Genomic DNA, 25,100 nt, shown 5'->3' on the forward strand with positions numbered 1-25,100 from the left:
CGCCCCTCCACCACGTGACGTGGAAGCCCCGCCCAGGCCCTCTGGAGGCGAGTGGTCACGTGGGCTCGTCCTCTGTGGGCGGGGCCGGGGCGGCGCGCGGGCGCGCGAAGATGGCGGCTGCCGCCGGTGGGCCGTACGTGAGGTGAGGAGCGGGCCGGGTCTGCGGCGCTGCCTGTGAGGCGCTGGGTGGAAGCGGAAAGGGAACCGGGGAAAAGTTGGGAGCAGAAAGCGATGGTGGTGCCGGGCACGACTGTGGCGGGACGCACACGCTGTGGGACGGCAGGCGGTTCGCTCTAAACGGTCCCGGCACGCGCGGCTCTGAGAGCACTTCTCCGGGAGTGGGCCGGCCGCCGGCCCCTCCTCCGCGCCGGCCTTGGGGCTCCCGGCCCGGCGCCCTCCCGCCCGCCCTCGGCTTCCCACCCGCGTCCGCGCTCGGGTCGAGGCGCGCCGGGGCGCTTGGCGGTGGCCGGCGGGGCCCCCTCGTCCCGTGCCCGCCTCCCACCCCGCCGCGTTCCGCCCGCGCCTCTCCCCGGGCCCTCGGGTCGGCGTCCCTGCACTCCCCACCCTCCTCGTCCTCCTCCCCCCATCGGCTCCTCACAAATGCATTCCGTGGGCTGAGGACGTGCCCACCCCCTTCCGATACCTTCCAGGCGCCGCACCGGGCCTCGGGGACCCCGATGATTAAAAGACGAGAGGGCACCGCTCTCCAGTTCCCAGCGCTGGCGAGCGCCAGGCCCCCCGGAAGCCGCAAGGCGCTTCCCAGGCCCCAGGATAAAGTGAGAGGGTTCAGATGGAAAGGTGTCTGTCGCCCCAAAGCTTTTAACTAGGCCACCACGCCTCCATAATCCACTTTACAACGTGACTTGTCTTTCTCTTCTTTCTCACCATCTCCTAAAACGACACATCCTCCTTAACTTCTTGCCTGGGACCGCAATATCCCTGATTTTTTTTTCTTTCAGTCTTGTTCATCTCTATGCCCTCCATCCAGACAGAACAGCATGTTCGCTTCGCTTCGCAGCTGTGAGGACCACTTGGCCTATTCCTCCCCTGCTATTTCATGCCAGCCCTTGTGTCAACCTTGGTGGCCTCTGGGTCTCCTTTTTTCCCAGGCCCAGACATTGTGGAGCCTGGGTGAAGTTTTGCTACTTCAGGGTAAGGCTTGTGCATTAATGAGAGGTTGAGGGAAGGAAAGCAGCAGCATCTTGTCCAAGCCACCACATCTGCCAGTATTTATACAGGTGTAGGGTTTGAACTCAGGGCCTTGGGCTTTGGCTGTTTTGTTTATAGCAGGCACCCTTACCACTTGAACCATGCCTCCAATCCAGCCTTTCTGTTCATTGGAAATAGGGTCTCCAACATTTCTGCCTGGACTGACTTCAAACCTTGCTCACTAGATCCTAGACTCTCAAGTAACTAGGATTACAGGCGTGAGCCATTCATGTCCAGCTGCCAGTATACTGGGGAGCCTATCAGATTTATCCTTGAAGATGAACTTAAACTGACATGTGGCATATTTATTAATTTTATTTTATTGTGGTATTGAGGATGGAACTCAAGATCTCAATGCTAGGTGAGCACTCCGATTAGCTCCAGCCCGCCCCTGCCCCCCCATCTTAACTCTAGGGTTTCCAGGTGCTACATTGCTGATAGATCCTACTACATGGAACTGCATTGAGCTGAGCAGCCTTCTAAGAAAATTTCAGTTCTATTCTTGGTGCCATCTGATTTGGAGTTGGCCTTGGTTGGCTCTTTCGAAACTTCTTTTCTCTTCCCTCCCTCCCTCCCTCCCTCCCTTCCTTCCTTCCTTTTTCTTTCATCGGTTATGGGACCTGAAGTCTGGACCTGGGTGCTGTCCCTCAGTTCTTCAGCTCAAGGCTACCACCCCTGCCCCTTGAGTCACAGGACCACTTCCTGTTTTCTGGTGGTTAATTGGAGATAAGCATCTCCTGGGCTTATGTGCCCAGGCTGGCTTTGGAACACTGATTCTCAGATCTCAGCCTCCTGAGTAGCTAGGATTACAGGTGTGAGCTACTAGCACCTGGTTCCTAATTGTTGATGTGTGTGTGTGTGTGTGTGTGTGTTTGCGTTTGCCAGTTCTGGCCGTGGACTCAGGGCCTGAGCACTGTCCTTGGGCATTCTCAAGGCTAGGGCTCTACTATTTGAACCACAGCACCACTTCTGGTTTCCTCTTTGTATGTGGTACTGAGGAATGGAACCCAGAGCTTTGTGCATGCTAGGCAAGCACTCTACCACTAGGCCAAACTCTGGGCCCCTCTTGGTTCTTTTTCTTTTTATTATTTTTTTGTGGGTCATGAGGCTTGAATTCTGGTCCTGGGTGCTGTTCCTGAACTCTTCAGCTCAAAGATACCACCCTACCTGGGTGTTGTACCTGTTCTCTTTAGCTCAAGGCTACCTACCACCTCACCCCTGGAGCTATAGCTCTGTTTCCTGTTTTCTAGAGGTTAATTGGAGATTAGTCTCTCAGGTCCTTTTGTGCCTTGATTCTCAGACCTTAGCCTCCTGAGTAGCTTGGATTACAGGCATGAGCCACCAGCTGGCTGCCAGTGTAAATTCTTGAGTATAAATGTGTGTATATACTTCAATGCAACTCGATTTTTTTTTGTTGTTGTTGTTAGAATTTGACTTTAGAACCTCATGCTTCTTGCTTACCTGCTTCTTTTTTTTTGGTTAGTCATAGGGCATGAACTTAGGGCCCGGGCACTGCTTCACAAGACTAGTGCTCTACTACCACAGCTCCCTTTTTTTTTTTTTTTTTGGCCAGTCCTGGTGATTGAACTCAGGGCCTGAGCATTGTCCTTGGGCTTTCTTCAAGGCTGGTGCTCTACCACTTGAGCCACAGCAGAGCCATTTCCGGCTTTTCTGTGTATGTGGTACTGAGGAAATGAATCTGGGTCTCCTTCATGCAATCTGGGCAAGCACTGTACCACTGGGCCAAACTCAGCCTCCTGAGTAGCTAGAATTACAGGAATGAGCCACCAAATCTCTACTTGCTTAGCTTTCATGATAAAGACTGACATTCTGGGGCCAGGAGTTGGGCCTAGAGGTAGAGTGTTTGCCTAGCATGCAGGAAGCCCTTGGTTTGATTCCTTGGTTAGCACATAGCCAGAAAAAGGCAGAAGTGGTGTTATGCCCCAAATGATAGAGCACTAGCCTTGAGAAATCTCAGGGACAATGCCTAGGCCCTGAGTTCCAGCCCCAGGATTGGGGCGGGGGCGGGGGGAAACTGACTTTGGTCACTTGATCCACACCTCTCATTCAGGCTTTTAGTGGTTAATTGAAGATTCTCAGGGACTTTTTTTTTTTTTTGCCAGTCCTGGGCTTGAGCTCAGGGCCTGAACACTGTCCTTGGACTTTCTCAAGGCTAGAGCTCTACCACTTGAGCCTCAGCACCACTTCCGGCTTTTTCTATGTATGTGGTACCGAGGAATCGAACCCGGGTCTTCATGCATGCTAGGCAAGCACTTTAACCACTAGGCCAAACTCCCGGCCCCTCTCAGGGACTTTTCTGCTTAGACTGGTTTCGAACTTTGATCTTTAGATCTCAGCTTCTTAGGTAGGATTGCAGACATGAGCTGCCAGTGTTCCTGCCCAGATACAGCTGCAGACTCTTACAAAGGTTAAACTCTAGAGTCGTGCATCCTTAGATTCTACCTCTGGCTCCATTATTATCTTTGTATTATCTTTGTGACTTTAGGCAGGTAACTTAATCACTTTAAATTTTATCTATTTTGCCAGTCCTGGGGAGTGAACTCAGGGCCTGAGCACTGTCCTTGGACTTTCTCTATGCTGGCACTCTACCACTTGAGTCACAGCACCATTTCCAGCTTTTTCTATGTATGTGGTACGAAGGAATTGAACCAGGTCTTTGTGCATGCTATGTAAGCACTCCATCACTAGGCCAAACTCCTGGCCCTGTTATATGATTTTATATTGACCATCAGATTTCTTTTCAGCTAGAAGAGCAAAATGACCCCTGATTTTTCGTTTTCCAGGAGCAGTAGAGAACTGTGGACAATTTTACTTGGAAGGTCAGCTTTGAGAGAACTGGTAAGTCAAAGGGTAGGATTCTTCTTTTCTCTTTGGTACTAGAGTTTGAACTCAGGGCATCATACTAGGCAATTACTCCAGCACTTGAGCCATTGAGCTATACCTCCAATGTCTATTTTGGAGATGGAATCTCCGGGGCTTTTTTTTTTTTTTTGCCAGTCTTGGTGTTTGAACTCAATGCCTAGATACTGTCCCTGGCTAGCACTTTGCCACTTGAGCCACAGCACTATTTCTGGCTTTATCTAAATATCTATGGAGGTAAGAGTCTCATAGACTTTCCTGCCCAAGATGGCTTTGAACCATGATTCTCAGTTCTCAGTTTCCTGAGTAGCTAGGATTATAGTCATGAGTCAGTACCTAGCACTCTCCGCTCTCGGGGCTTTTTTTTTTTTTTTTTTTTTTGCCAGTCCTGGGCTTAAGCTCTACCACTTGAGCCACAGCACCATTTCTGGCTTTTTGCTATGTATGTGGCACCAAGGAATTGAACCAGGTCTTCACTCTACCACTAGGCCAAACTCCTGGCCCCTCTCAGGGCTTTTCTATTTGAACTGGTCAGTCTTATGAATAGGTAGTATTCACAGGTATGCAAGGTATGGACTACTGGTGCCTGGCTGCCTGGCTAGTGGTACTTTTTTTTTTTTTTTTTGTGAGTCATGGGGCTTGAACTCACCCTGGGTGCTACCCTCCTACCCATGGACCTGGGCCTTGTCCCTGAGCTCTTTAGCTCAAGTCTATCATCCTCTCCTTGAGCCAAGCCCCACTTCCTGTTTTCTAGAGGTTACTTGGGGATAAGAGTCTCAGGTCCTTTTGTGCCCTGGCTGCTTTGAACCTTGGTCCTCAGATCTCAGCCTCTTGATCTCATCGAGAGCCGCCACCATACCTGCTGTGTGGTACAGTTCTTAAATGGCTATGTTACTAAGAAAAAGGCCTCCCCCCTCCTTTTTTTTTTTTTTTTTTTTTGGTGGTTTGGTTATGGAGCTTGAACTCACAACCTGGGTGCTGTCCCTAAACTCTTCAACTCAAGACTATTGCTCTACCACTTTGAACCACAGTGCCACTTCTGGTTTTCTGGTGGTTAATTGGAGGTGAGTCTCACAGATTTTTGTGCCCAGGCTGGCTTTGAACTGTGATCTCAGATCTCAGTCTCCTTAGTAGCTAGGATTACGGGTGTGAGCCACCAGCAACTGACCCTTCTTATTTTTCCTCTCCCTCTCCCTCTCCCTCTCTCTCTCCCTCTCTCTCTCTCTCTCTCTCTCTCTCTCTCTCTCTCTCTCTCTCTCTCTCTCTCTCTCTCTCTCCCCCTCCCCCTCCCTCCTTCCCTCCCTCCCTCCGTCCCTTTCTCTCTCCCTCTCTTTCTGCCAGTCTTGTATTGTGGACTCAGGGCCTGAGCACTGGTCTTAGGCATTCTCAAGGCTAGAGCTCTACCATTTGAGCTACATTACCTTTTCCAGCTTTTTTCTGTATATGTGAAACTGAGGAATCAAACCTGGGTCTTCATGCATTCTAGACACTCTACCCCTATGCCAAACTCCTGGCCCAGCCCTTTCTTTTATTGCCAGTTCTGGGGCTTGAACTCCAGCCCTTTCTTTTATTGCCAGTTCTGGGGCTTGAACTCCAAGCCTAAGTGCTGTTCTTGGGCTTTCTCAAGGGTAGAGAGAGCTCTACCACTTGAGCCACAGCACCACTTCTGGCTTTTTTTTTTTTTCCCATGTGTGTGGTACCAAGGAATTAAATCCAGGTCTTCATGCATGCTAGGCAAACACTCTACCACTAGGCCAAACTCCTGGCCATTTATTTATTTGTTTGTTTATTTATTTATTATGTGAGTCATGGGGCTTGAACTCTGGGTTTTGGTGCTGTTCCTGAGCTCTTCAGCTCAAGGCTACTGCCCTATCCCTGGGCCTGGGCATTGTCCCTGAGTTCTTCAGCTCAAGGCTACTAACCTACTCCTGAGCCATAGCCCTACTTCCCATTTTCTATTGGAGATAAGAGTCTCTCTTTAGTGCCTGGGCTAGCTTTGAACCACTGAACCACAGTCCTCAGATCTCATCCTCCTGAGTAGCTAAGATTATAGGCGTGAACCACTGCTCGCCTCCCCCCCATTTTTTTTTTGTGGGTCATGGGGCTTGAATTTGGCTTGTGCTGTCCCTGAGCTCTTTAGTGCAAGGCTACCACCCTGCCTCTGGCCCTGAGCATTGTGTCTGAACTCTTTAGCTCAAGTCTACCGACTTATCCTCCAGCCAAGCCCCACTTTTCATTTTCTAGAGGTTAGTTGGAGATAAGAGTCACAGGTCCTTTTGTGCCCGGGGTTGGCTTTGAATCTTGATCCTCAGATCTCAGCCTTCTGAGTAGCTAAGACTACAGGAGTGAGCTACTACATCTGACTGGAACATGATTTTTTTTTGCCAGTGCTGGGTTTAGGCTCAGGGCCTGAGCAATGTCCTTGGCCTTTCTCAAGGCTAGCACTCTACCACTTGAGCCTCAGCACCACTTCTGGCTTTTTTCTATGTATGTGGTACTGAGGAATCGAAGCTGGGTCTTCGTGCATGCTAGGCAAGCACTCTACCACTAGGCCAAACTCCCAGCCCTGGAACATGAATTTTTAAACCAAAAGGCAAGCTGTAAATGTGGCTTAGTGGTAAGAGTGATTACCTAGCATGCATAAAGCCCTGGGTTCACTTCTTTAGTACCATATACACAGAAAAGGATGGAAGTGGTGCTGTGGCTCATGTGTTAGAGCTCTAGCCTTGAGCACAGAGAGGCTTCAGGGACAGATCCCAGGTCCTGAGTTCAAGCCCCAGAATCAGCAGAAAAAAAACTAAAACAAAATAAAAAACAGAAAGGAATATGTAATGCTTAGTGTGATTCTGGAGTCTGATTGTTTGCACTGCCTAATTACTGTGTTCTTTTTCAGAATCAAATTGAGGCGGAACTGAATAAACATTGGCATCGGCTGTTGGAGGGACTGTTATACTATAAACCACCGAGGTATTGCTGCCCCACTTGTCAGGATATAATTCCCTAGTAGAAACTTTTTTTTTTCCCAGTCCTGGGCTTGAGCTCAGGGCCTGAGCACTGTCCTTGGACTTTTCTCAAGGCTAGAGCTCAGCACCACTTCCAGCTTTTTTCTATGTATGTGGTACCAAGGAATTGAACCCAGGTCTTCGTGCATGCTAGGCAAGCATTTTACACCACTAGGCCAAACTTCCCGCCCCCCTAGTAGAAACTCTTATATGATTTTTTTGTGATATTATTGGGCCAGTTAGATTAGGGAGAATGCAAGTTGGTTTCCAGTGGAATAGACTATGGCATATTTTTCCCTATCTTTTCAAAGAAAAGGAAATTCAGTGTATAATATAGAATCTTAAACATCTAATTGTGTGTAGATAAAGATTTATTAAATATTCAGGTAACACCTGTAATATTATAGTTCACTAGGTTTGTGTCATAACTTGGTGATGAGATACAGCACTGATGAGATACAGCACTGAACAGTGCTAACAGCTGCTAACTGCTAACACATGGAGCTGGGAGTGTGGCTTAGTGGTAGAGTGCTTGCCCGGCAGGCAAGAAGTCCTGGCTTTGAATCCTCAGTACCACATACACAGAAAAATGCCGGAAGTGGTGCTGTATGACTCAAGTGGTAGAGTGCTAGCTTTGAGAAAAACCATAGGCTTGAGTTCAACCCCAGCAGGACTTCTTTCTTCTTCTTCTTCTTCTTCTTCTTCTTCTTCTTCTTCTTCTTCTTCTTCTTCTTCTTCTTCCTCCTCCTCCTCTTCCTCTTCTTCCTCTTCTTCTTCTTCTTCTTCCTCCTCTTCTTTTTCTTCTTGCTAGTCCTGGGGCTTGAACTCAGGGCCTAAGCTCTGTCCTTGTGCTTTCTCAAGGCTAGATCTCTACTGCTTGAGCCATAGGACCATTTCCAGCTTTTTTCTATGTATGTGGTACTGAGGAATCAAACCTGGGTCTTCGTACATGCTAGGCAATCACTCTACCAGTAGGCCAAACTCTCTGCCCTCATTTTCTTCTTTTTAAATGTTAATACTACTGACAAGATGGTGATAACAATATATTTCAGAGGCTGGGCACAGTGGCTCATGTCCATAATCCTAGCTACTCAGAAGGCTGAGGTCTGAGCATCACGGTTCAAAGCCAGCCTGGGTACTAAAGTCCCTGAGACTCTTTTTTTTTTTTTTTTTTTTTGCCAGTCCTGGGCTTGAGCTCAGGGCCTGAGCACTGCCCTTGGATTTTCTCAAGGCTAGAGCTCTACCACTTGAGCGTCAGCACCACTTCCAGCTTTTTTCTATGTATGTGGTACCGAGGAATCGAACCTGGGTCTTCATGCATGCTAGGCAAGCACTTTAACCACTAGGCCAAACTCCCGGCCTCCCTGAGACTCTTTATCTCCATTAACCACCAGACAACCTGAAGTGGCTCTGTGGCTCAAGGGTAGGATATTAGTCTTAAGCTGAAGAGCTCAGGGACAGGGACCAATTCCAAAGCTCAAGCTCCAGAACCGACCAAAAACAAAAGAAAAAGAAAAAGCCGGAAGTGATATGGTTGCTCAAGTGGTAGAGTGCTAACTTAAAGAAAGCCCAAGGACTGTGTTCAGGCCCCAGGACTGGTTAAAAAATGAAATTTTGTGTGTGTGTGTGTATCTCCAAGTATTTTTACTTTACCTCCCTTGGCAGGGTCATTGAAAATGAAGAAATGGGGCTGTGAGCATGGCCTAGTGGTTGCTAGTATGCTCAGCTAGCATGAATAAAGCTCTGGGTTCGATTCCCTGGAACCGCATAAATAGAAAAAGCTGGAAATAGCACTGTGGCTCAAGTGACAGTCCTAGCCTTGAGCAAAAAGTGTCCAAGGACAGTGCCTAGTCCCTGAGTGCAAGCCTCAGCACTGGTTAAAAAAAAAAAAAAAAGAAAAGAAAAATGAAAAAAAAAGAGAGAAAATGAAGTAATGCATTGTTGTTTTCTTAGTCCAAGTTCAGCAGAGAAAGTGAAAGCTAATAAAGATGTGGCTTCACCACTGAAGGAACTGGGCTTAAGAATTAGCAAGTTTTTGGTGAGTAAAAATGAGTCCAATCTTAATTTATTATTTGACTTCAGTGCTAATTGCTGGGGAAAATTGTTTATTTCAGTTTGGAGATTTTAATATTTCAAACATACCCAAGTTGCAACTCTTTTCACCAAATGTTGTCACAGATCATACATATTGCCTGACCTATTTTTTATAAATGGTAGAATTTTCTTCAGCATACATGTGGTAGTTCTAAGGTGATACTGTTGATAATTATGTTGTTGTTGGTTTTTAATTTTGGATGCCCAAACAGTACCTGCTGCTCTATTAATATGCTTCATGAATAATCAGTACAGTTAATTTATCATGCAAATTACATGCCAATGATTGGTCTCTTTAATCTCCTACAGGGGTTAAAGTGATTATTTTGAACGCAGTTTGTATATTCAAGTGCTGTGTTCATTCCAGAGGAGTCTCTAGAATGCCCTGCATCCTGTATGTGTACTCTGTGTCCTGTTAGGCGAGGTGTCTATGCTCACTGCAGAGCTCTGTGTTTCAGGGTCTTGATGAAGAGCAGAGTGTACAGTTACTGCAGTGCTACCTTCAGGAGGATTACAGGGGTACTCGGGACTCTCTGAAGGTTTGTCATGTGTCTAGCTTCTTCTGTTCCCTTTCTCCTTTTTCCTTGTAAATAACAGACATAGGTTATTCTCAGGAAAGACTTCCCAAAGACTTAAAAGTGAAAGCTTTATGCGGCGTGAAGAGATCAGAATATCCTTCAGGTGTACAGCAGGTGATATATGTCTCATATTTGGAGAGTTGAAGGGGACAAAGAATGGCGCTTTTTTTTGGGGGGGTGGGGGTTGTCCCCACTTCTCGTTTTTTCTAGAAGTTAATTGGAGATGAATCCAGGTCCTTTTTGTGCCTGCTGGCTTTGAACCTTGATCCTCAGATCTCAGTCTCCTGAGTAGCTAGGATTACAGGTGTGAGCTACCATGCCTGGCTCAAAGAATGACATTAATCAGAGATCTAAGAGAATATCCAAACCTGACCCCATTTTTTTTTTTTATGTTTCTTTTTTTGTTGATTATGGAGCTTGAATTCTGGGTCTAAGCGCTGTCCCTGAGCTCTTCAGCTCAAGGCTACCACCCTATCCCTTGAGCCACAGTCCCACTTTTATTTTTCTGGTGGTTAATTGGGGAGAAGAGTCTCACTGACTAGTGCACAGGCTGGCTTTCAACCGACATCCTCAGAGCTTGGCCTCCTGAGTAGCTATGATTACAGGTGTGAGCCACTGCACCAGGCTCTGACCCTTATTTTATGTGTGAGTTAACTAGATCAGATGAGAGAGGGAGGGCTTTGACCATAGGTTTACATAGACTTAGGTTAAAAATAAGAAAATATGTACAGAAGAAAGTAGTTAATCATAATGTTGCAGGTGAGATGCACATGTACATGTTATCTTCTGTAAGATGACTTTTTTTCCTTCTATTTTCCCCAGACTGTTCTGCAAGATGAGAGACAGAGCCAATCCTTAATCTTGAAGGTCAGTACTAACTACATTACTGTTTGGTGTGCAGTTGGTTCCTGAGCATTTCTGGCTTTTGGCTCTTCCGTTGGGCAGGCTTAGGGGTCTTACTGCATATGTTTATTTGCTCATTTTTTTTTTTTTAACCGAAAGGTTTTTTTCGGGGTGTTGGTCCTTGGGCTTGAACTCAAGTACAGCATCTAGGCCCTTCGGAGTAGCATGTGTGCCCACATATACACACCAGGCATTTATCTCATGGACCTAGCTGAAGAGTTTTTCCAAGGATATTCTTGACTCTTGGTGGTAAGAACTAGTGTATTAAGGGGCTGGGAGTGTGGCCTGGTGGTAGAGTGCTTTCCTAGCATGTAGGAAGCTGTGGGTTTGATTCCTCAGTACCACAGACAGAAAAAAAGCCAGAAGTGGGGCTGTGATTTAAGTGGCAGAGCACTAGCCTTGAGCAAAAAGTGTCCAAGGACAGTACTCAGTCCCTGAGTTTAAGCCTAGGATTGGCAAAAACAAAAAACAAAAACAAAACTAGTGTATTGATATCTTTTTTTGGGGGGGTTCATGGGGCTTGAAGCCCCACTTCCCATTTTCTAGAAGTTAATTGGAGATAAGAGTGTCAAGTTCTTTTGTGTCTGGGCTGGCTTTGAACCTTGATCCTCAGATCTCAGCCTTCTAAGTAGCTAGGATTACAGGCATGAGCCACCATGCCTATTGATTGAAACACTGGCATGGCTCAAATTATAGAGCTTTTAGCGAATGTGAGCCTTTGAGTTTAATCTCTGGTGCTATAATGCATGTGTGCACACATACATTTGATTGTGATTTCTGAAAGTTTCCTATTATTTGATATTCAGTGAGAATTAAATATATTGCAAGCAGAGCATATAGCTGTGTCATTTTTTATTTTTATTTATGTATCCATATTTTCGTTTTATTTTCGTTGTTTGTGCCAAGGCTTTGAACACTGTCACTGACCTTTTTTGCACAAGGCCAGTATTCTACCAGATAAGCCAGTTCTACTTCTGGCTTTTTTTGGAAGTTAGAGATAAGAGTCTCCTTCCTAGACTTTCCTTCCTAGGCTGGCTTTGAGCTGTTGTCCTCTTATCTCAGCCTCTTGAGTAGCCAGCTAGGATTACCACACTCAGCATTTCCCACTTTTTTTTGGGGGGGGGGAGGGTCATGGGGCTTGAATTTTGGGCCTGAGCTCTTCAGCTCCTGGGCCTGAGCGTTGTCTCTGAGCTCTTCAGCTCAAGGCTGCCACTCTACCCCTTGAGCCATAGCCCCACTTCTGGTTTTCTAGTGGTTAATTGGAAATAAGGCTCTCATGGACTTTAGTGTTTAGGCTGGCCTTGAACCGACCGACATCTTCAGATCTCAGCCTCCTAAGTAGCTAGGATTACATGTGTGAGTGGTGACTTTCTGGTTTTTTCTTTTTGTTGCTGTTTTTTGTGGTTTTTTTTTTTTTTTTTTTTTTGCTAATCCTGGGTCTTGAATTTAGGGCTTGGGCACTATCCTTGGGCTTTCTCAAGACTAGCGTTTTACCACTTGAGCCACAACACCACTTCCAGCTTTTTCTTTAATGTATCTGGTACAGAGGAATTAAACCTGGGCCTTTGTGCATGTTAGGTAAGCACTCTACCACTAGGCCAAACTTCTGGCCCTTTCTGGCTTTTTCTGTGTATGGGGTACCAAGGAATTGAACCCAGGGCTTCATGCATGCTAAGCAAGCACTTTACCACTAGGGTACGCTACCAGTCCCAAGTGAGGCATTTTTAACATATGTTCTTAAGTAGTTGGCCTGTCAGTGCTAGCATTGTGTGTTAATGTATTTCCTGGTTTATTAAGACATTTGTGTGTGGGTATTTGGTACTGGGATTTGAACTCAGTGCTAGGGAAATTTGTTCTACCACTTGAGTTTTGCCAATAGCCCCAGCCCTTTTTGCTTTAGGTTTTCTTTTCTTGCTTTTTTTTTGTTGTTGTTGTTCATTGGAGTAAGAGACTCATGTACTTTCCTGCCTGGGCTGGCTTTGAACTGCAGTCCTCAGATCTCAGCCTTCTGAGTAACTAGGATTATAGGTGAGAGCCATCAACATTAATCAGTTATAGGGCTTGAACTCAGGGCGTAGGTGCTGTCCCTGAGCTTTCTTGTTCTTCCTTTCTTCCTTTTTTTTTTTTTTTTTTTTTTTTTTTTGGTGGGTCATGGGGCTTGAACTCTGGGCCTGGTTGTTGTCCCTGGGCTTTTCAGTTCAAGTGTTGCACCACTTGAGCCACAGTGCCACTTCTGGTTTTCTGGTGGTTAATTGAAGATAAGAGTCTTACAGACTTCAGTGCTAGGCAGGCTTTGAACTGGGATCCTTAGATCTTAGCCTCCTGAGTAGCTGGGATTACAGGTGTGAGCCACCAGTGCCTGGCACTCCCTGACCTTTTCTGCTGAAGTATAGCACTCTACCACATTCACCCACAGCTTCATTTCTGGCCTTCTATTGGTTAATTGGAGATAAGAGGCTTTCACACTTTCCTGCTTGGTCTGACTTCCAACCTTGATCCTTAGATCTTATCCTCTCTAGTAGCTAGCATTACAGGTGAATAGGATCTGGCATTTGCTTGGTGGGCCTGGACCTCAATCTTATTTATGCTTCCCACATAGTTGGGATCCAAGGAATGTACCTCTACACCTAGCTTTATTTATTTATTTTTTTTGCCAGTCCTGGGCTTGAGCTCAGGGCCTGAGCACTGTCCTTGGACTTTGTCAAGGCTAGCACTCTACCACTTGAGCCTCAGTACCACTTCCAGCTTTTTTTCTATGTATGTGCTACTGAGGAATCAAACCCGGGTCTTCGTGCATGCTAGGCAAGCACTCTACCACTAGGCCAAACTCCCGTCCCCATTTTTACTGTTTTTTTGTTTTTGTTTTTCCCAGTCCTGGGCTTGAGCTCAAGGCCTAAGCATTATCCTTGGACTTTCTCAAGGCTAGAGCTCTATCACTTGAGCCTCAGCACCATTTCTGGCTTTTTTTTTTCTATGTATGTGGTACCGAGGACTCAAACCCAGGTCTTCGTGCATGCTAGGCAAGCACTCTACCACTAGGCCAAACGCCCGGCCCCCTAGCTTTATATTTTCTGAGATAGAGTCTTGTGAGCTTTTGTGGTTAGCCTCAAACTATAATCCTCTACTTTTTCATTAGCTAGGATTATAGATACCAGTCATTGTATCAGACTTGTTCTTTTGATTTTATTTGGCTTAGTTCAGTATATTTGCATTCTTTTTTCTTTCTTTTTTGAGGGGGGGTGGGTTATGGGGCTTGAACTCTGGGTCCGGGCACTGTCCCTGAGCTCTTCAGCTCAAGGTTAGTGTTCTATCACTTGAGCCCAGGGCCACTTCTGATTTTCTGATGGTTAATTGGAAATAAGAGACTCATGGACTTTTTAGTACCCGGGCTGGCTTTGAACTGTCATCCTCAGATTTCAGCCTCCTGAGTAGCTAGGATTATAGCCATCACGCTGGCTTCCCACTCACATCTCTAAGTATGTATTAGCAGTAAATATAAAATTAAATGTCCTCTGCAAACATGAGTGATTTTGAAATTTTGGGTTCTTCCCAGATTGCAGATTATTACTATGAAGAAAGAACCTGCATCCTTCGTTGTGTCTTACATCTTCTGACTTATTTCCAAGATGAAAGACATCCTTACAGGGTAAGTCTGTTTAGTCTTCTCTAACCCATGTCTTTCAAACTTTTGTAATAACGATATTATTTATGTTCATTTGAGTATTTACCTTTTATTCTCTATGAATCACTCTGGTTTTCACTGTATTTTTCAAGGTTGAATATGCAGATTGTGTGGATAAATTGGAGAAAGAACTTGTTTCAAAATATAGGCAGCAGTTTGAAGATCTGTATAAAACTGAAGCACCAACTTGGGAGACACACGGCAACCTCATGGTATGTAGCATTTGTTCTCTCTCTGCCCTTGTTTATGGCGCCTTCGTTGGAGCAGTTATCATGTGCTATCCAGGCTTCTCAAGGGTGTAACTGGGTAGGGAGCCTAGCAGGTTTAGGTAAAACATTGGTTTCAATCCCTAATACTGGAGAGTGGAGGGAAACAAATATATCAACTCAAAACATTGATTAATGTTGTTGTTGTTGTTGTTTTGAAGTACTGAGGTTTGAACTTAGGACTTTGTGCTTGTTAGGCAGGCACTTTACCATTGAGCTGTGTCTTTAGCCTTTCTTGCACTTTTTTTGGGGGGGGAGGGAGCCAATACTGGGGCTTGAATTCATGGCCTGAGCACTGTCCTTGGACTTTCTCAAGGCTAGAGCTCTACTATTTGAGCCACAGCACCACTTCTGGATTTTCTGTGTATGTGAAACCAAGGAATTAAACCCGGGTCTTCATGCCTGCTAGGCAAGTACTCTACAAATAGACCAAACTCCCAACCCCAAACATGTTTATTTTTTTTGTGCTGGCAACCAGGGCTTGAATTCAAGGCCTTATTCATTTTACTCTCACTTTATTCACACATAGAGCACTTTTTTTTTTTTTTTTAAGGTTTTGTGGCTTTAGTGTTGTTTTAGGGCTGGCTTTGAACCGAGATCTTCAGATCTCAGCCTCCTGCGTAACCTCCTAAGTTTGGCCCCAGGACTGCCAAAAAATAAAGTAAAATAAATAATTAAAATAATGTCTATTTTAAAATATGTTTTTCAATCTTTTTCCCATTTTTTTCCCTTCATTGGCTGTGTAGACTGAGCGCCAGGTGTCTCGATGGTTTGCTCAGTGCCTTCGGGAACAGTCCATGCTGCTAGAAATTATCTTCCTTTATTATGCATACTTTGAGATGGCACCTAGTGATCTGCTGGTATTAACCAAGATGTTTAAAGAGCAAGGATTTGGTAGTAGGCAGACCAATAGGCACCTGGTGGATGAGACCATGGACCCTTTTGTCGACCGGATTGGGTAAGTTTGAGTGAATCAAGCATCACTGAACTGTAGCACTGCTACTCCATTGCTTCTGTACATAAATGAGAGGGAAGAACCTTTATTTAATGGGAGGTGAAACAAGCGAGTGTACTGATACCTTCTACTTTATTTGCGCAGTGGACCTGGGCTGAAGGAGACAGGGTCTTAAGTAAATACACGCTTACTTTTTGTCTTTATTTGAAGGGTTCATCTATTCACTCAGTAAACAATACTTGTTAAACAACTATTTCAGGCCCGGCAATATACAAATGCTAAGAAGGCACATTTCTTCTCTGTTTTTGAAGCCATTGTCTGTGGACTTGAATTTCCTTTTTTCTCTTCTAATGGCCATTGTTACATCCATGTATTGACATCTCTGTGATGAATGAAACACAGATGAGAAGTTGACATAGTTTACCTGGACCAGGTATAAGTGTTAGAAACCTTTAGTGCTAGACGTGTACTGCCCTGATTGGACATCACATAACTGTTCAAATTGAAATATGCTAAAAGCCTAAAATCCAGAGGTAGCTGAGAGCTGAAGTATGTGTCTGCAGTGTACAAAACTCTGGATTTGATTTTCACGATTTCTCTCACAAGGGCTGGGAGTTTGGCCTACTTAGTGGTAGAGTGCTTGCCTAGCATGCACGAAGACCCAGGTTTGATTCCTTGGTGCTGTGGCTCAAGTGACAAAGCTCTAGCCGTGAGAAAAAAGCCCAAGGACAATGCTCAGACCATGAGTTCAAGCCCCAGGACTGGCAAAAAGAAAAAGAAAAAAGATTTCTCTCAGATGTATACTCTGAGGTGAAATTAGACAAAGAAATCATTGGTAATTCTCTGACAGTGATATGTCTTACATCTGACTTTAATCTCAGGTTCTGAAGAGCATATACAAGTCCATGATACCATTTTGTCTTCCTAGCTACTTCAGTGCTCTTATCCTGGTGGAAGGCATGGATATCGAGTCCCTGCATAAGTTTGCTTTGGACGACAGGAGAGAACTGCACCAGTTTGCTCAGGATGGCCTCATTTGTCAGGTGAATTTGGGAAAGCACTTTTTTCTTTTTTCAGATAGCTTGGAGTTAGTGTGTTTTTAACCACAGAACTATCCTGCTGTGTAGGCTTTTAGTGTCGTGGAGTTTAAGTTTCTGTATTGTTAAATAGGCCATTAGATCTAGAAGAAACCTTGGGTACTGATACAGAAATGATACTGATTCTGTGAGAGCAAATAAGGTTACTTAGACAGATGGCACAAGCACAAAATAGGCCCAAGGAAAAAGCCTTGGAGATTATTAAATCTCCAGTTATTAAATTATTACTCTCCAAAACTTACCCGGTTGAGGGAAAGAATACAAATGGGAACAATACAAAATGAAAGGCCATGGAAAGCTCAAGAAAGTCAGGTGAATATAGTTTCTGAAGTCTTCATTGGAATATGTGTTTTGTAGTTTAATATTAAGACTGTATAAAATCAGTAGAAGCTGGGTGCCAGTGGCTTACGCCCGTTATCCTAGCTACTGAGGATGCTGAGATCTGAAGATCGCAATTCAAAGCTAGCCTGGTCACAGAAGTCCATGAGACTTGTATCTCCAATTAACCACCAGAAAACTGGAAGTGGCTCTGTGGCCACTGGTAGCCTTGAGCTGAAGAGCTCAGCGATAGTGCCCAGGCCCAGAGTTCTAAGTCCCACAACTTACCAAAACAGAGCAACAACAAAATCAGTAGAAAAATGTCAGTAGCTGGGCTTGGTGGTTCATATCTGTAATTCTAGCTACTCAGGTGGCTGAGATCTGAGGATTGTGGTTCAAAGCCAGGCTGGGCACTAAAGTCAGTTAGACTTTTTTTTTTTTTTTTCCAGTCCTAAAGCTTGAACTAAGGGCCTGAGCACTGTCCTTGGGCTTTTTCAAAGTTAGAGATCTTCCACTTGAACCACAGCACCACTTCCAGTTTTTTCTTTTTTTGCCAGTCTTGGGCTTGAGTTCAGGGCCTGAGCACTGTCCTTGGACTTTCTCAAGGCTAGAGCTCTACCACTTGAGCCTCAGCACCACTTCCAGCTTTTTTCTGTGTATGTGGTACCGAGAAACCGAACCCAGGTATTCATGCATGCTAGGCAAGCACTCTACCACTAAGTTAAACTCCCAGCTCCAACTTCCAGTTTTTTCTGTGTATGTGGTACTGAGGAATTGAACCTGGGTCTTCCGTGCATACTAGGCAAGCACTCTACCACTTGGCCAACTCCCAGCCCCTGGAGACTGTTATCTCCAATTAACTACCAGAAAACCGGAAGTGGCATTGTGGCTCAAGGGGTATGGAAGTGGCCTTGAGCTTAAAAGCTCTGGGACAGCGCCAGGCCCAGAGTTTGAGCCCATGGTGAACCAAAAAGGAAAAAAGAAAAAAAGAAACTATGTATGTTAATTGAGGGTTACTAGATTAGTTATTAATGGCTGGCCAGGGTTGTAGGGTTTGGAGAAGCAAGGGGTGCTACATGGAGAGTAAGTAGGCTTCTCTGGATGAATTACCATTTCCTGAGCCCAGGGACATCCTGGTGAGGAATCTTCCCCCTTTCTTTTTCTGTCTTGGTAGGACATGGACCGTTTGATGTTGACCTTCGGGGACATTCCACACCATGCTCCAGTGCTTTTGGCCTGGGCTCTCCTCCGCCACACCCTGAATCCAGAAGAGACCAGCAGTGTGGTCCGGAAGATAGGTGGCACAGCCATCCAGCTGAATGTATTTCAGTACCTGACCCGACTTCTGCGGTCACTTGCCAGCGGAGGGAATAATGTGAGTCTAAGGCTTTTGGTGGTTTCTAGTGAAATGGGCACAGAAAAGTGGATAGCCATCCGAATCTTGACAAGAGCTATAATAGTGAAGTAGAGCATGATGATAAAGTCCTAACTAACATAGAGCATTTCCTATGAACAGATACTGTTCTTGTTCAGTATCTTTTTGGGAAGGACAGTGTTGGGTTTTGAACTCATCTCATTATTGTTGGTGGTGTTCTACCACTTAAGCTATACCTCCAACTTTGCTTTTCCTTTTCCCCTCCCTCCCTCCCTCCCTCCCTCCCTCCCTCCCTCCCTCCCTCCCTCTCTGTTTGTCTGTCTGTCTGTCTGTCTGTCTGTCTGTCTGTCTGTCTGTCTTTCTGTAGAACTCAGGGCCTAGGGCTCCATGTTCCTGGCCCTTTGTCATTATTTTTGAGTCTTTTTTTTTTTTTTTTTTTTTTTGGTGAGTCATGGGGCTTGAACTCAGCCTTGGGCTCTGTCTCTGAGTTCTTTAGCTCAAGGCTACCATCCTACCTCTGGACCTGGGTGTTATCCCTGAGCTCTTCAGCGCAAGGCTACCATCCTACCCTTGAGCCAAGCCCCACTTCCCATTTTCTAGAAGTTAATTAGAAATAAGAGTCTCAGGTCATTTTGTTCCCTGGGGACTTTGAACCTTGATCCTCAGATCTCAGCCTGCTGAGTAGCTAGAATTACAGGTGTGAGCACCCAGCTTCATGTGGTGTGTGTGTGTGTGTGTGTGTGTGTGTGTGTGTGTGTGTTGGTTATAGGACTTGAACTTAGTAAAGCCTGGGTGTTGAGCTTTTTCACTCAAGGCTAGCTCTCTACGCCTTAGAGTCACAGAGAACTTGTATTTTACTGTACTGTGGTTAACTGTAGATAAGAGTCTCAAGCTGGGCAGTGGCTCATGCCTGTAATCCTACCTACTCTGGAGCCCCAAGAGTCTCATAGACTTTTCTGCCCAAGATCTGCAATCCTCATTTCTCAGTCTCCTGCATAGCTAGGATTACAGGTCTGAGCCACAGGCACTCAGTAATTCTTCTCTTAAAGATTATCATCTTGCTTCTTATAGTAGGAAATTGAGACTAAGGGAATTATAATTTGCCTAGCCACCAATAATAGCAATAATAGTAATGGTGGATATAGTTTGAATTTACTGATTATGAAGCTGGCTCTTTGCATTGAAATATTTGTCCTAGGACAATGGGCCTTATTACCTGGAAAAGTTGTTTGAGTTGGCTTTTTCACATGTAGCAGGATGATTTAGCAATTCCCTTGAATCTTGGGGTTTGAGTGGCATGATAGAGTCAATTCATTTAGAATGAAACTTCTCAGGCTCAAAGTTTAGTTCAATGGTTAAGCACTTGCCTGTTATATATGAAGTCCTGGGTTTGATTTCAGTCCTAAAAAAAAAAAATTCATCCAAAAAGCAGAAATCGTTAGTACATGGAGACAGCTAAACTGTCCTTTAGTATGTATTAAAAAGCTAATACATCTGCATATTCAGTGTTTAAAAAAAAAATGAGTTACTGGAGTGCTTGCCTAGCATGCATGAAGCCCTGGGTTCAATTTCCCGGTATCACATACACAGGAAAAGCCAGAAGTGGAGCTGTGGCTCAAGTGGCAGCATTAGCCTGGAGCAAAAAGTATCCAAGGACAGTGCCCAAACCCTGAGTTCAAGCCCCAGGACTGGCAAAAAAAAAAAAAAAAGGAATGAGCTGGGGGCAGTGGTTCAAGCACCAATGACCCACAAAAAAGTAAAAAAAAAAAGGGGGGGGGATGAGCTTTTAAATAATGAAAAGATAGAGAAACCATATTAAGTGAAATAAGCCAATTTGAAAAGGGTTCATAGGATATAATTACAACCAAGTCACCAGAGCGGTCAAAGCTGCGCTTACAATAAAAATCTTGATTATGGGCTGGTAATGTGGCCTAGTGGTAGAGTGCTTTTTCCTGGCATGTATGAAGCCTTGGTTTCAATTCCTCAGTACCACATAAACAGAAAAAGCCAACCTTAGCAAAAGAAGCTTAAGGACAGTTTAAGCCTTAGGACTGGGGGGGAAAAATCTGGGTTAAGCTGAGAGGAAGGAATAGCAAGCCAAAGTACAAAGAATTTTAAACCCCTTGTGGATGGCTCAGCCTGTAATCCTATTTACTCAGGAGGCTGAGATCTGTGGATTGGGGTGAAAAGTCTGTGGACTGTTTTTTTTTTTTTTTTTTTTGCCAGTCCTGGGCTTGGGCTCAGGGCCTGAGCACTGTCCTTGGACTTTCTCAAGGCTAGAGCTCTACCACTTGAGCCTCAGCACTGCTTCTGGCCTTTTGCTATGTATGTGGTACCAAGGAATCGAACCCGGGTCTACGTGCATGCTAGGCAAGCACTCTACCACTAGGCCAAACTCCCGGCCCCAGTCTGTGGACTCTTATCTCCAATTAACCACCAGAAAACTAGAAGTGGCCCAGTGCACAATGTGGTAGAGTGGTAGCCTTCAGCTGAAGAGCTCAGGGACAGTGCCCAGGCCCAGAATTCAAGCCCCACAACCAACCGAAGGAAGGAAGGAAAGAAGGGAGGGAGGGAGGGAGTTTTTATTTTTTTATTTTTTGCCAGTCCTGATACTTGCACTCAGAGCCTGGACACTGTCCTTAGACACTTTTTGCTCAAGGCTAGTACTTGGCCACTTGTGCTACAACGCCACTTCAGATTTTTCTATGTATATGGTTCTGGGAAATGGAACTGAGGGCTTGGTACATGCTTGGCAAGCACTACCACTAGGCCATGCTCCCAGCCCCAAAGAAAGAGAATTTTAAAGACTCTTATGTATTTAAAATGCTTTAGGTTTATAGTTGCTTTAAGAACTCAGAACAGAATAATCTATCCAACACACTTTTCCAGCTGGTGGTGGTTCATGTTGGTGACTGTCTCTCATTTTTATCAGTTTATATAGACAATACCTCTGTCTATACCAACACAAGCTTTGATAAATTTGAAAATACTTTGCTTTTGTTTTTGTTGTACTGGTCCTAGGGTTTGAACTCCAAGACCTGTGTGCTGTCCCTAAGTGTTTGTGGTCAAGGATAGAGCTACCTCCTGAACAGAGCTCCTTGCATTGTTGTTTTTTTTTTTTTCCTGATTAGTTGGATATAACACTCACAGACCTCCTGCTCAGGCTGGCTTCAGACTTTTACCCTTATATCTCAGCCTCCTGAGTAGCTATAGATACAGACATATGTTAGTAGTGCCTGGCTTGCTTTCCTTTTATTCTTTTTTTTTTTTTCAGTCCTGGGGTTTGAACTCAGGGCCTGAGCATTGTCCTTGAGTTTTTTCTTGCTCAAAGCTAGTGCTCTACTACTTGAGCCCCACCACCACTTCGGTCTTTTTCTATGAATGTGGTAGGGAATGGAACTCAAGGCTTCATGTGTGCTGCGGAAGCACTCTACCAATAGGCAACACTCCTGGCTCTGCTTTTATACTTGACTACGGTAGAATGTTTGTGATTCCTACTTCTTCTTTCTCCTCTTTGTCTTCCTCTTCTGGTAAATAAATTAGTAAAATTAGAAAAGTATTACATCCCTTTCCTATTGGTTTGCAAGGACTATGTCAGCTTGACAGGATTATGTTGACTTGGGAAAGAATTGTGTTACCCAGTAGTGACTGCCTCCCTGCCATTGCAGTGTACCACGAGCACCGCGTGCATGTGTGTCTATGGACTCCTCTCTTTTGTTCTGACCTCACTGGAGCTGTACACTCTGGGCAATCAGCAGGTCAGTATCCGGCATTGCTGGGGACATCTATGCCACTCCCCAAAAGGATCCCTTTGGTTTCACATGACAGTATGTTTCTTGCTGTTTATTTTCATTTATTATGTGAATAATATATTATTGTTAGAAAAACAAAACTGATTAAAAGGGAAAAAGTCTAATGCAATTATAAGAGTTAACATTGGGGTGTGTTCCCTTTCATTTTCCACACACCTGTACACAAACACAATGATTCTTTTCTAGAAATGGAATCATAATGTATATAATTTTTTTTTTTTTTTTTTTTGCCAATTCTGGGGCTTGAACTCAAAGCCTAAGCACTGTCCTTGAGCTTTCCTCAAAGCTAGTACTCTACCACTTGAGCCACAGCACCCAGCTTCTGGCTTTTTTCTGTGTATGTGATACTGAGGAATTGGACCCAGGGCTTTGTGCAAGCACTGTATGAATAGGCCATGTTCCTGGCCCTATGCTAGTTATTTTTTAAAATAAGGTGCTTCATGCCTGGGTTGGCCTGGGCTACCTTCCTATATGTACCTCCCTGCATTGCTGGGATGGTGGGTGTGCTACTATTCCTAATCATTGTACTTCCCCATAGTTAGGGGTACAGGCACGTACCATTTCACTTGGTCCTCCAGTCTGTGCCTCAAAGAGATAGCTGGGATTTGTAGGCAGGAGCTGCATGTACCCTAGAACGTGAACTTCATATCATCTCACAATGCCTAATGCAATGTAAATGCTACATGGATAGTTATTTTGCATCCTATTTAGAGAATGATCAGAAAACATTGTACATGAACAGCACATTTTCTTCCTTTTTTTTTTTTTTTTTCTTTTAGAAAAGGTGTATTATTTAAGCCCAGGGTGATCAGGAACTCACTTTGAACTCATGATCTTCCTGTCTCAATCTCTTCAGTGCTAGGGTTAAAGGATTAAGGAGTTTGCTGTTAATTGAGAGCCGTAGAGCACTGAACAAGCTCTGAATATTTTAGGAAAGTTTTGATCATGTTAGCACCTGCCTTATACTTAGGAGATTCGTATTTACATGCTGAGGTTTTAGAATGAAGTTCTAGAACCTGGATTTTTTTTTTTTTTTTTTTTTTTGACTGGTCATGAGACTTACTCTGGGCTTGGGCATTGTCCCTGAACTCTTCAGCTCAAGGCTACTGTCCTACCTCTTGAGCCACAGTGCCACTTCCAGTTTTCTGGTGGTTAATTGAAGATAAGAGACTCACAGACTTTAGTGCCCAAGCTGGGCTTCCTTTGAACCTAGATCTTCAGATCTCAGTCTCCTGAGTAGCTAAGATTACAGGTGCACCCGGATAGAACCTGGATTTTAAAAGAAACTTTTCTTAATGCTCAGTGTGGACTAAGCTTTGTGCTAGCAGCTATTGTCCTTGCCTTTTTCATAGTTCAGTTTAATTGAGTTAAGTCTCATAATATCTTATATTTTTGCAGCATCTTCTCATTTATACTTTTTAATACCCCACACCTCTCATCTGATCTTTAGTAAACCAAAGCAGTGTTACCAGCTTTTCTCATCTCATTTTACACATTAGATTTCACAAGTTAGGATGAGTTGGTCTAACCTCAGACAGACATAATGTATACCCTTGACCAGGTGTAGTCTTTTGAGGGGAGGGGAGAAGTAGTATCTTTCTGTATAGTCCTAGTTTGCTTTGAACTCATGGAAAAGCCTAGGCCAGTCTCAAAAACTCCAGATCCTTCTAACTCAGTCTTCCAAGTAGTGTAGGGTTTGGATTATAGCCAACATGCTCATCTGTCATTTTGTTTATTTTTTATGTCAATCATGGGGCTTGAAATCAGGGCCTAGGCTTTATCCCTGAGCTCTTTTGCTCAAAGCTAGGGCTCTACCACTATGAACCACAGCACCACATCCAGTTTTCTGGTTGTTAATTGAACATAATAGTCTCAAGAACTTTCTTGCCCTGTATGGCTTTGAACTGCAATCCTCAGCTCTTAGCCTCTAAATAGCTAGGATTACAAGCATGACTCATGAACACCTGGCTATAATGTTATTCTAAACTCAAGAATTCTGATATATTTATTAGTGTTTTAATGTTAACAGAAGACAATGAAAATACAAAATGGTTCATAAAGCCATTTTATCCTCTACTCCTAACAGGATGTCATCGACACAGCTTGTGAAGTCCTGGCAGACCCTTCTCTTCCAGAACTGTTTTGGGGAACAGTAAGTATGTTGAAAAGGGAATCATGTGACAAAGGATTTATTAGACACTTAGTGATAGTTTATTTTTTTATTGTAATTAATAAAAGGGTTACATGATATTTGCCAGATACAAGGTACATTAATTCACATATATTGATACCCTTTCACATGATAGTTTATTTTTTTATTTTATTTATTTTTTTGTTGGTTGTGGGGCTTGAACTCTGGGCCTGGGCACTGTCCCTGAGCTCTTCAGCTCAAGGCTACCGCCCTATTCCTGAGTCACAACGCCACTTCCTGTTTTCTGGTGGTTAATTGGAGATATGAGTCTCGGGGACTTTAGTGCCTGGGCAGGCTTTGAACCGAAATCCTCAAATCTTAGACTCCTGAGTAGCTAGGATTACAGGTGTGAGCCACTGCGCTGCTTGATAGTTTATTTTTGTTTGTACTGTTTCTAGAGCTTGAATTCAGGGTCTGTGCAATGTACCTGAGCTTTTTGGCTCAAAGCTATTATCCTATCACTTGAGCTACAGCTCCGCTAATGGCTTTTTTGTAGTTTATTGGAGGTCAGTGTCTTAAGGACTTTCTTGCCTGGGCTATCCTTGAACTATGATCCTTATATTTATTTTTTATTTATTTATATATTTTTTTGCCAGTCCTGGGCTTGAGCTCAGGGCCTGAGCACTGTCCTTGGACTTTCTCAAGGCTAGAACTCTACCACTTGAGCCTCAGCACCACTTCCGGCCTTTTCTGTATATGTGGTACCAAGGAATGGAACCCGGGTCTTCGTGCATGCTA

General features: G+C 44.4%; 1 protein-coding gene across 1 annotated transcript in view; it reads left to right on the forward strand.

Moving 5' to 3' along the window:
• Positions 1-65: 65 nt before the first annotated feature.
• Positions 66-25,100, forward strand: part of Nup188 (nucleoporin 188) — a 34,105-nt gene continuing 9,070 nt past the window's right edge. The window contains exons 1-13 of the mRNA XM_090329395.1: positions 66-142; positions 4,014-4,068; positions 6,983-7,056; positions 9,045-9,129; positions 9,644-9,724; positions 10,586-10,630; positions 14,220-14,312; positions 14,441-14,560; positions 15,361-15,572; positions 16,498-16,612; positions 18,159-18,359; positions 22,028-22,117; positions 24,258-24,323. Coding sequence (XP_090185521.1) covers positions 111-142; positions 4,014-4,068; positions 6,983-7,056; positions 9,045-9,129; positions 9,644-9,724; positions 10,586-10,630; positions 14,220-14,312; positions 14,441-14,560; positions 15,361-15,572; positions 16,498-16,612; positions 18,159-18,359; positions 22,028-22,117; positions 24,258-24,323 — 1,269 coding nt within the window. The 5' untranslated portion in view covers positions 66-110. The remainder of the gene's footprint in view (positions 143-4,013; positions 4,069-6,982; positions 7,057-9,044; positions 9,130-9,643; positions 9,725-10,585; positions 10,631-14,219; positions 14,313-14,440; positions 14,561-15,360; positions 15,573-16,497; positions 16,613-18,158; positions 18,360-22,027; positions 22,118-24,257; positions 24,324-25,100) is intronic.

The sequence above is a fragment of the Megascapheus bottae genome, chromosome 3 (assembly GCF_031878675.1).
Source record: "Megascapheus bottae isolate mThoBot1 chromosome 3, mThoBot2.hap1, whole genome shotgun sequence".
NCBI classification, from domain to species: domain Eukaryota; kingdom Metazoa; phylum Chordata; class Mammalia; order Rodentia; family Geomyidae; genus Megascapheus; species Megascapheus bottae.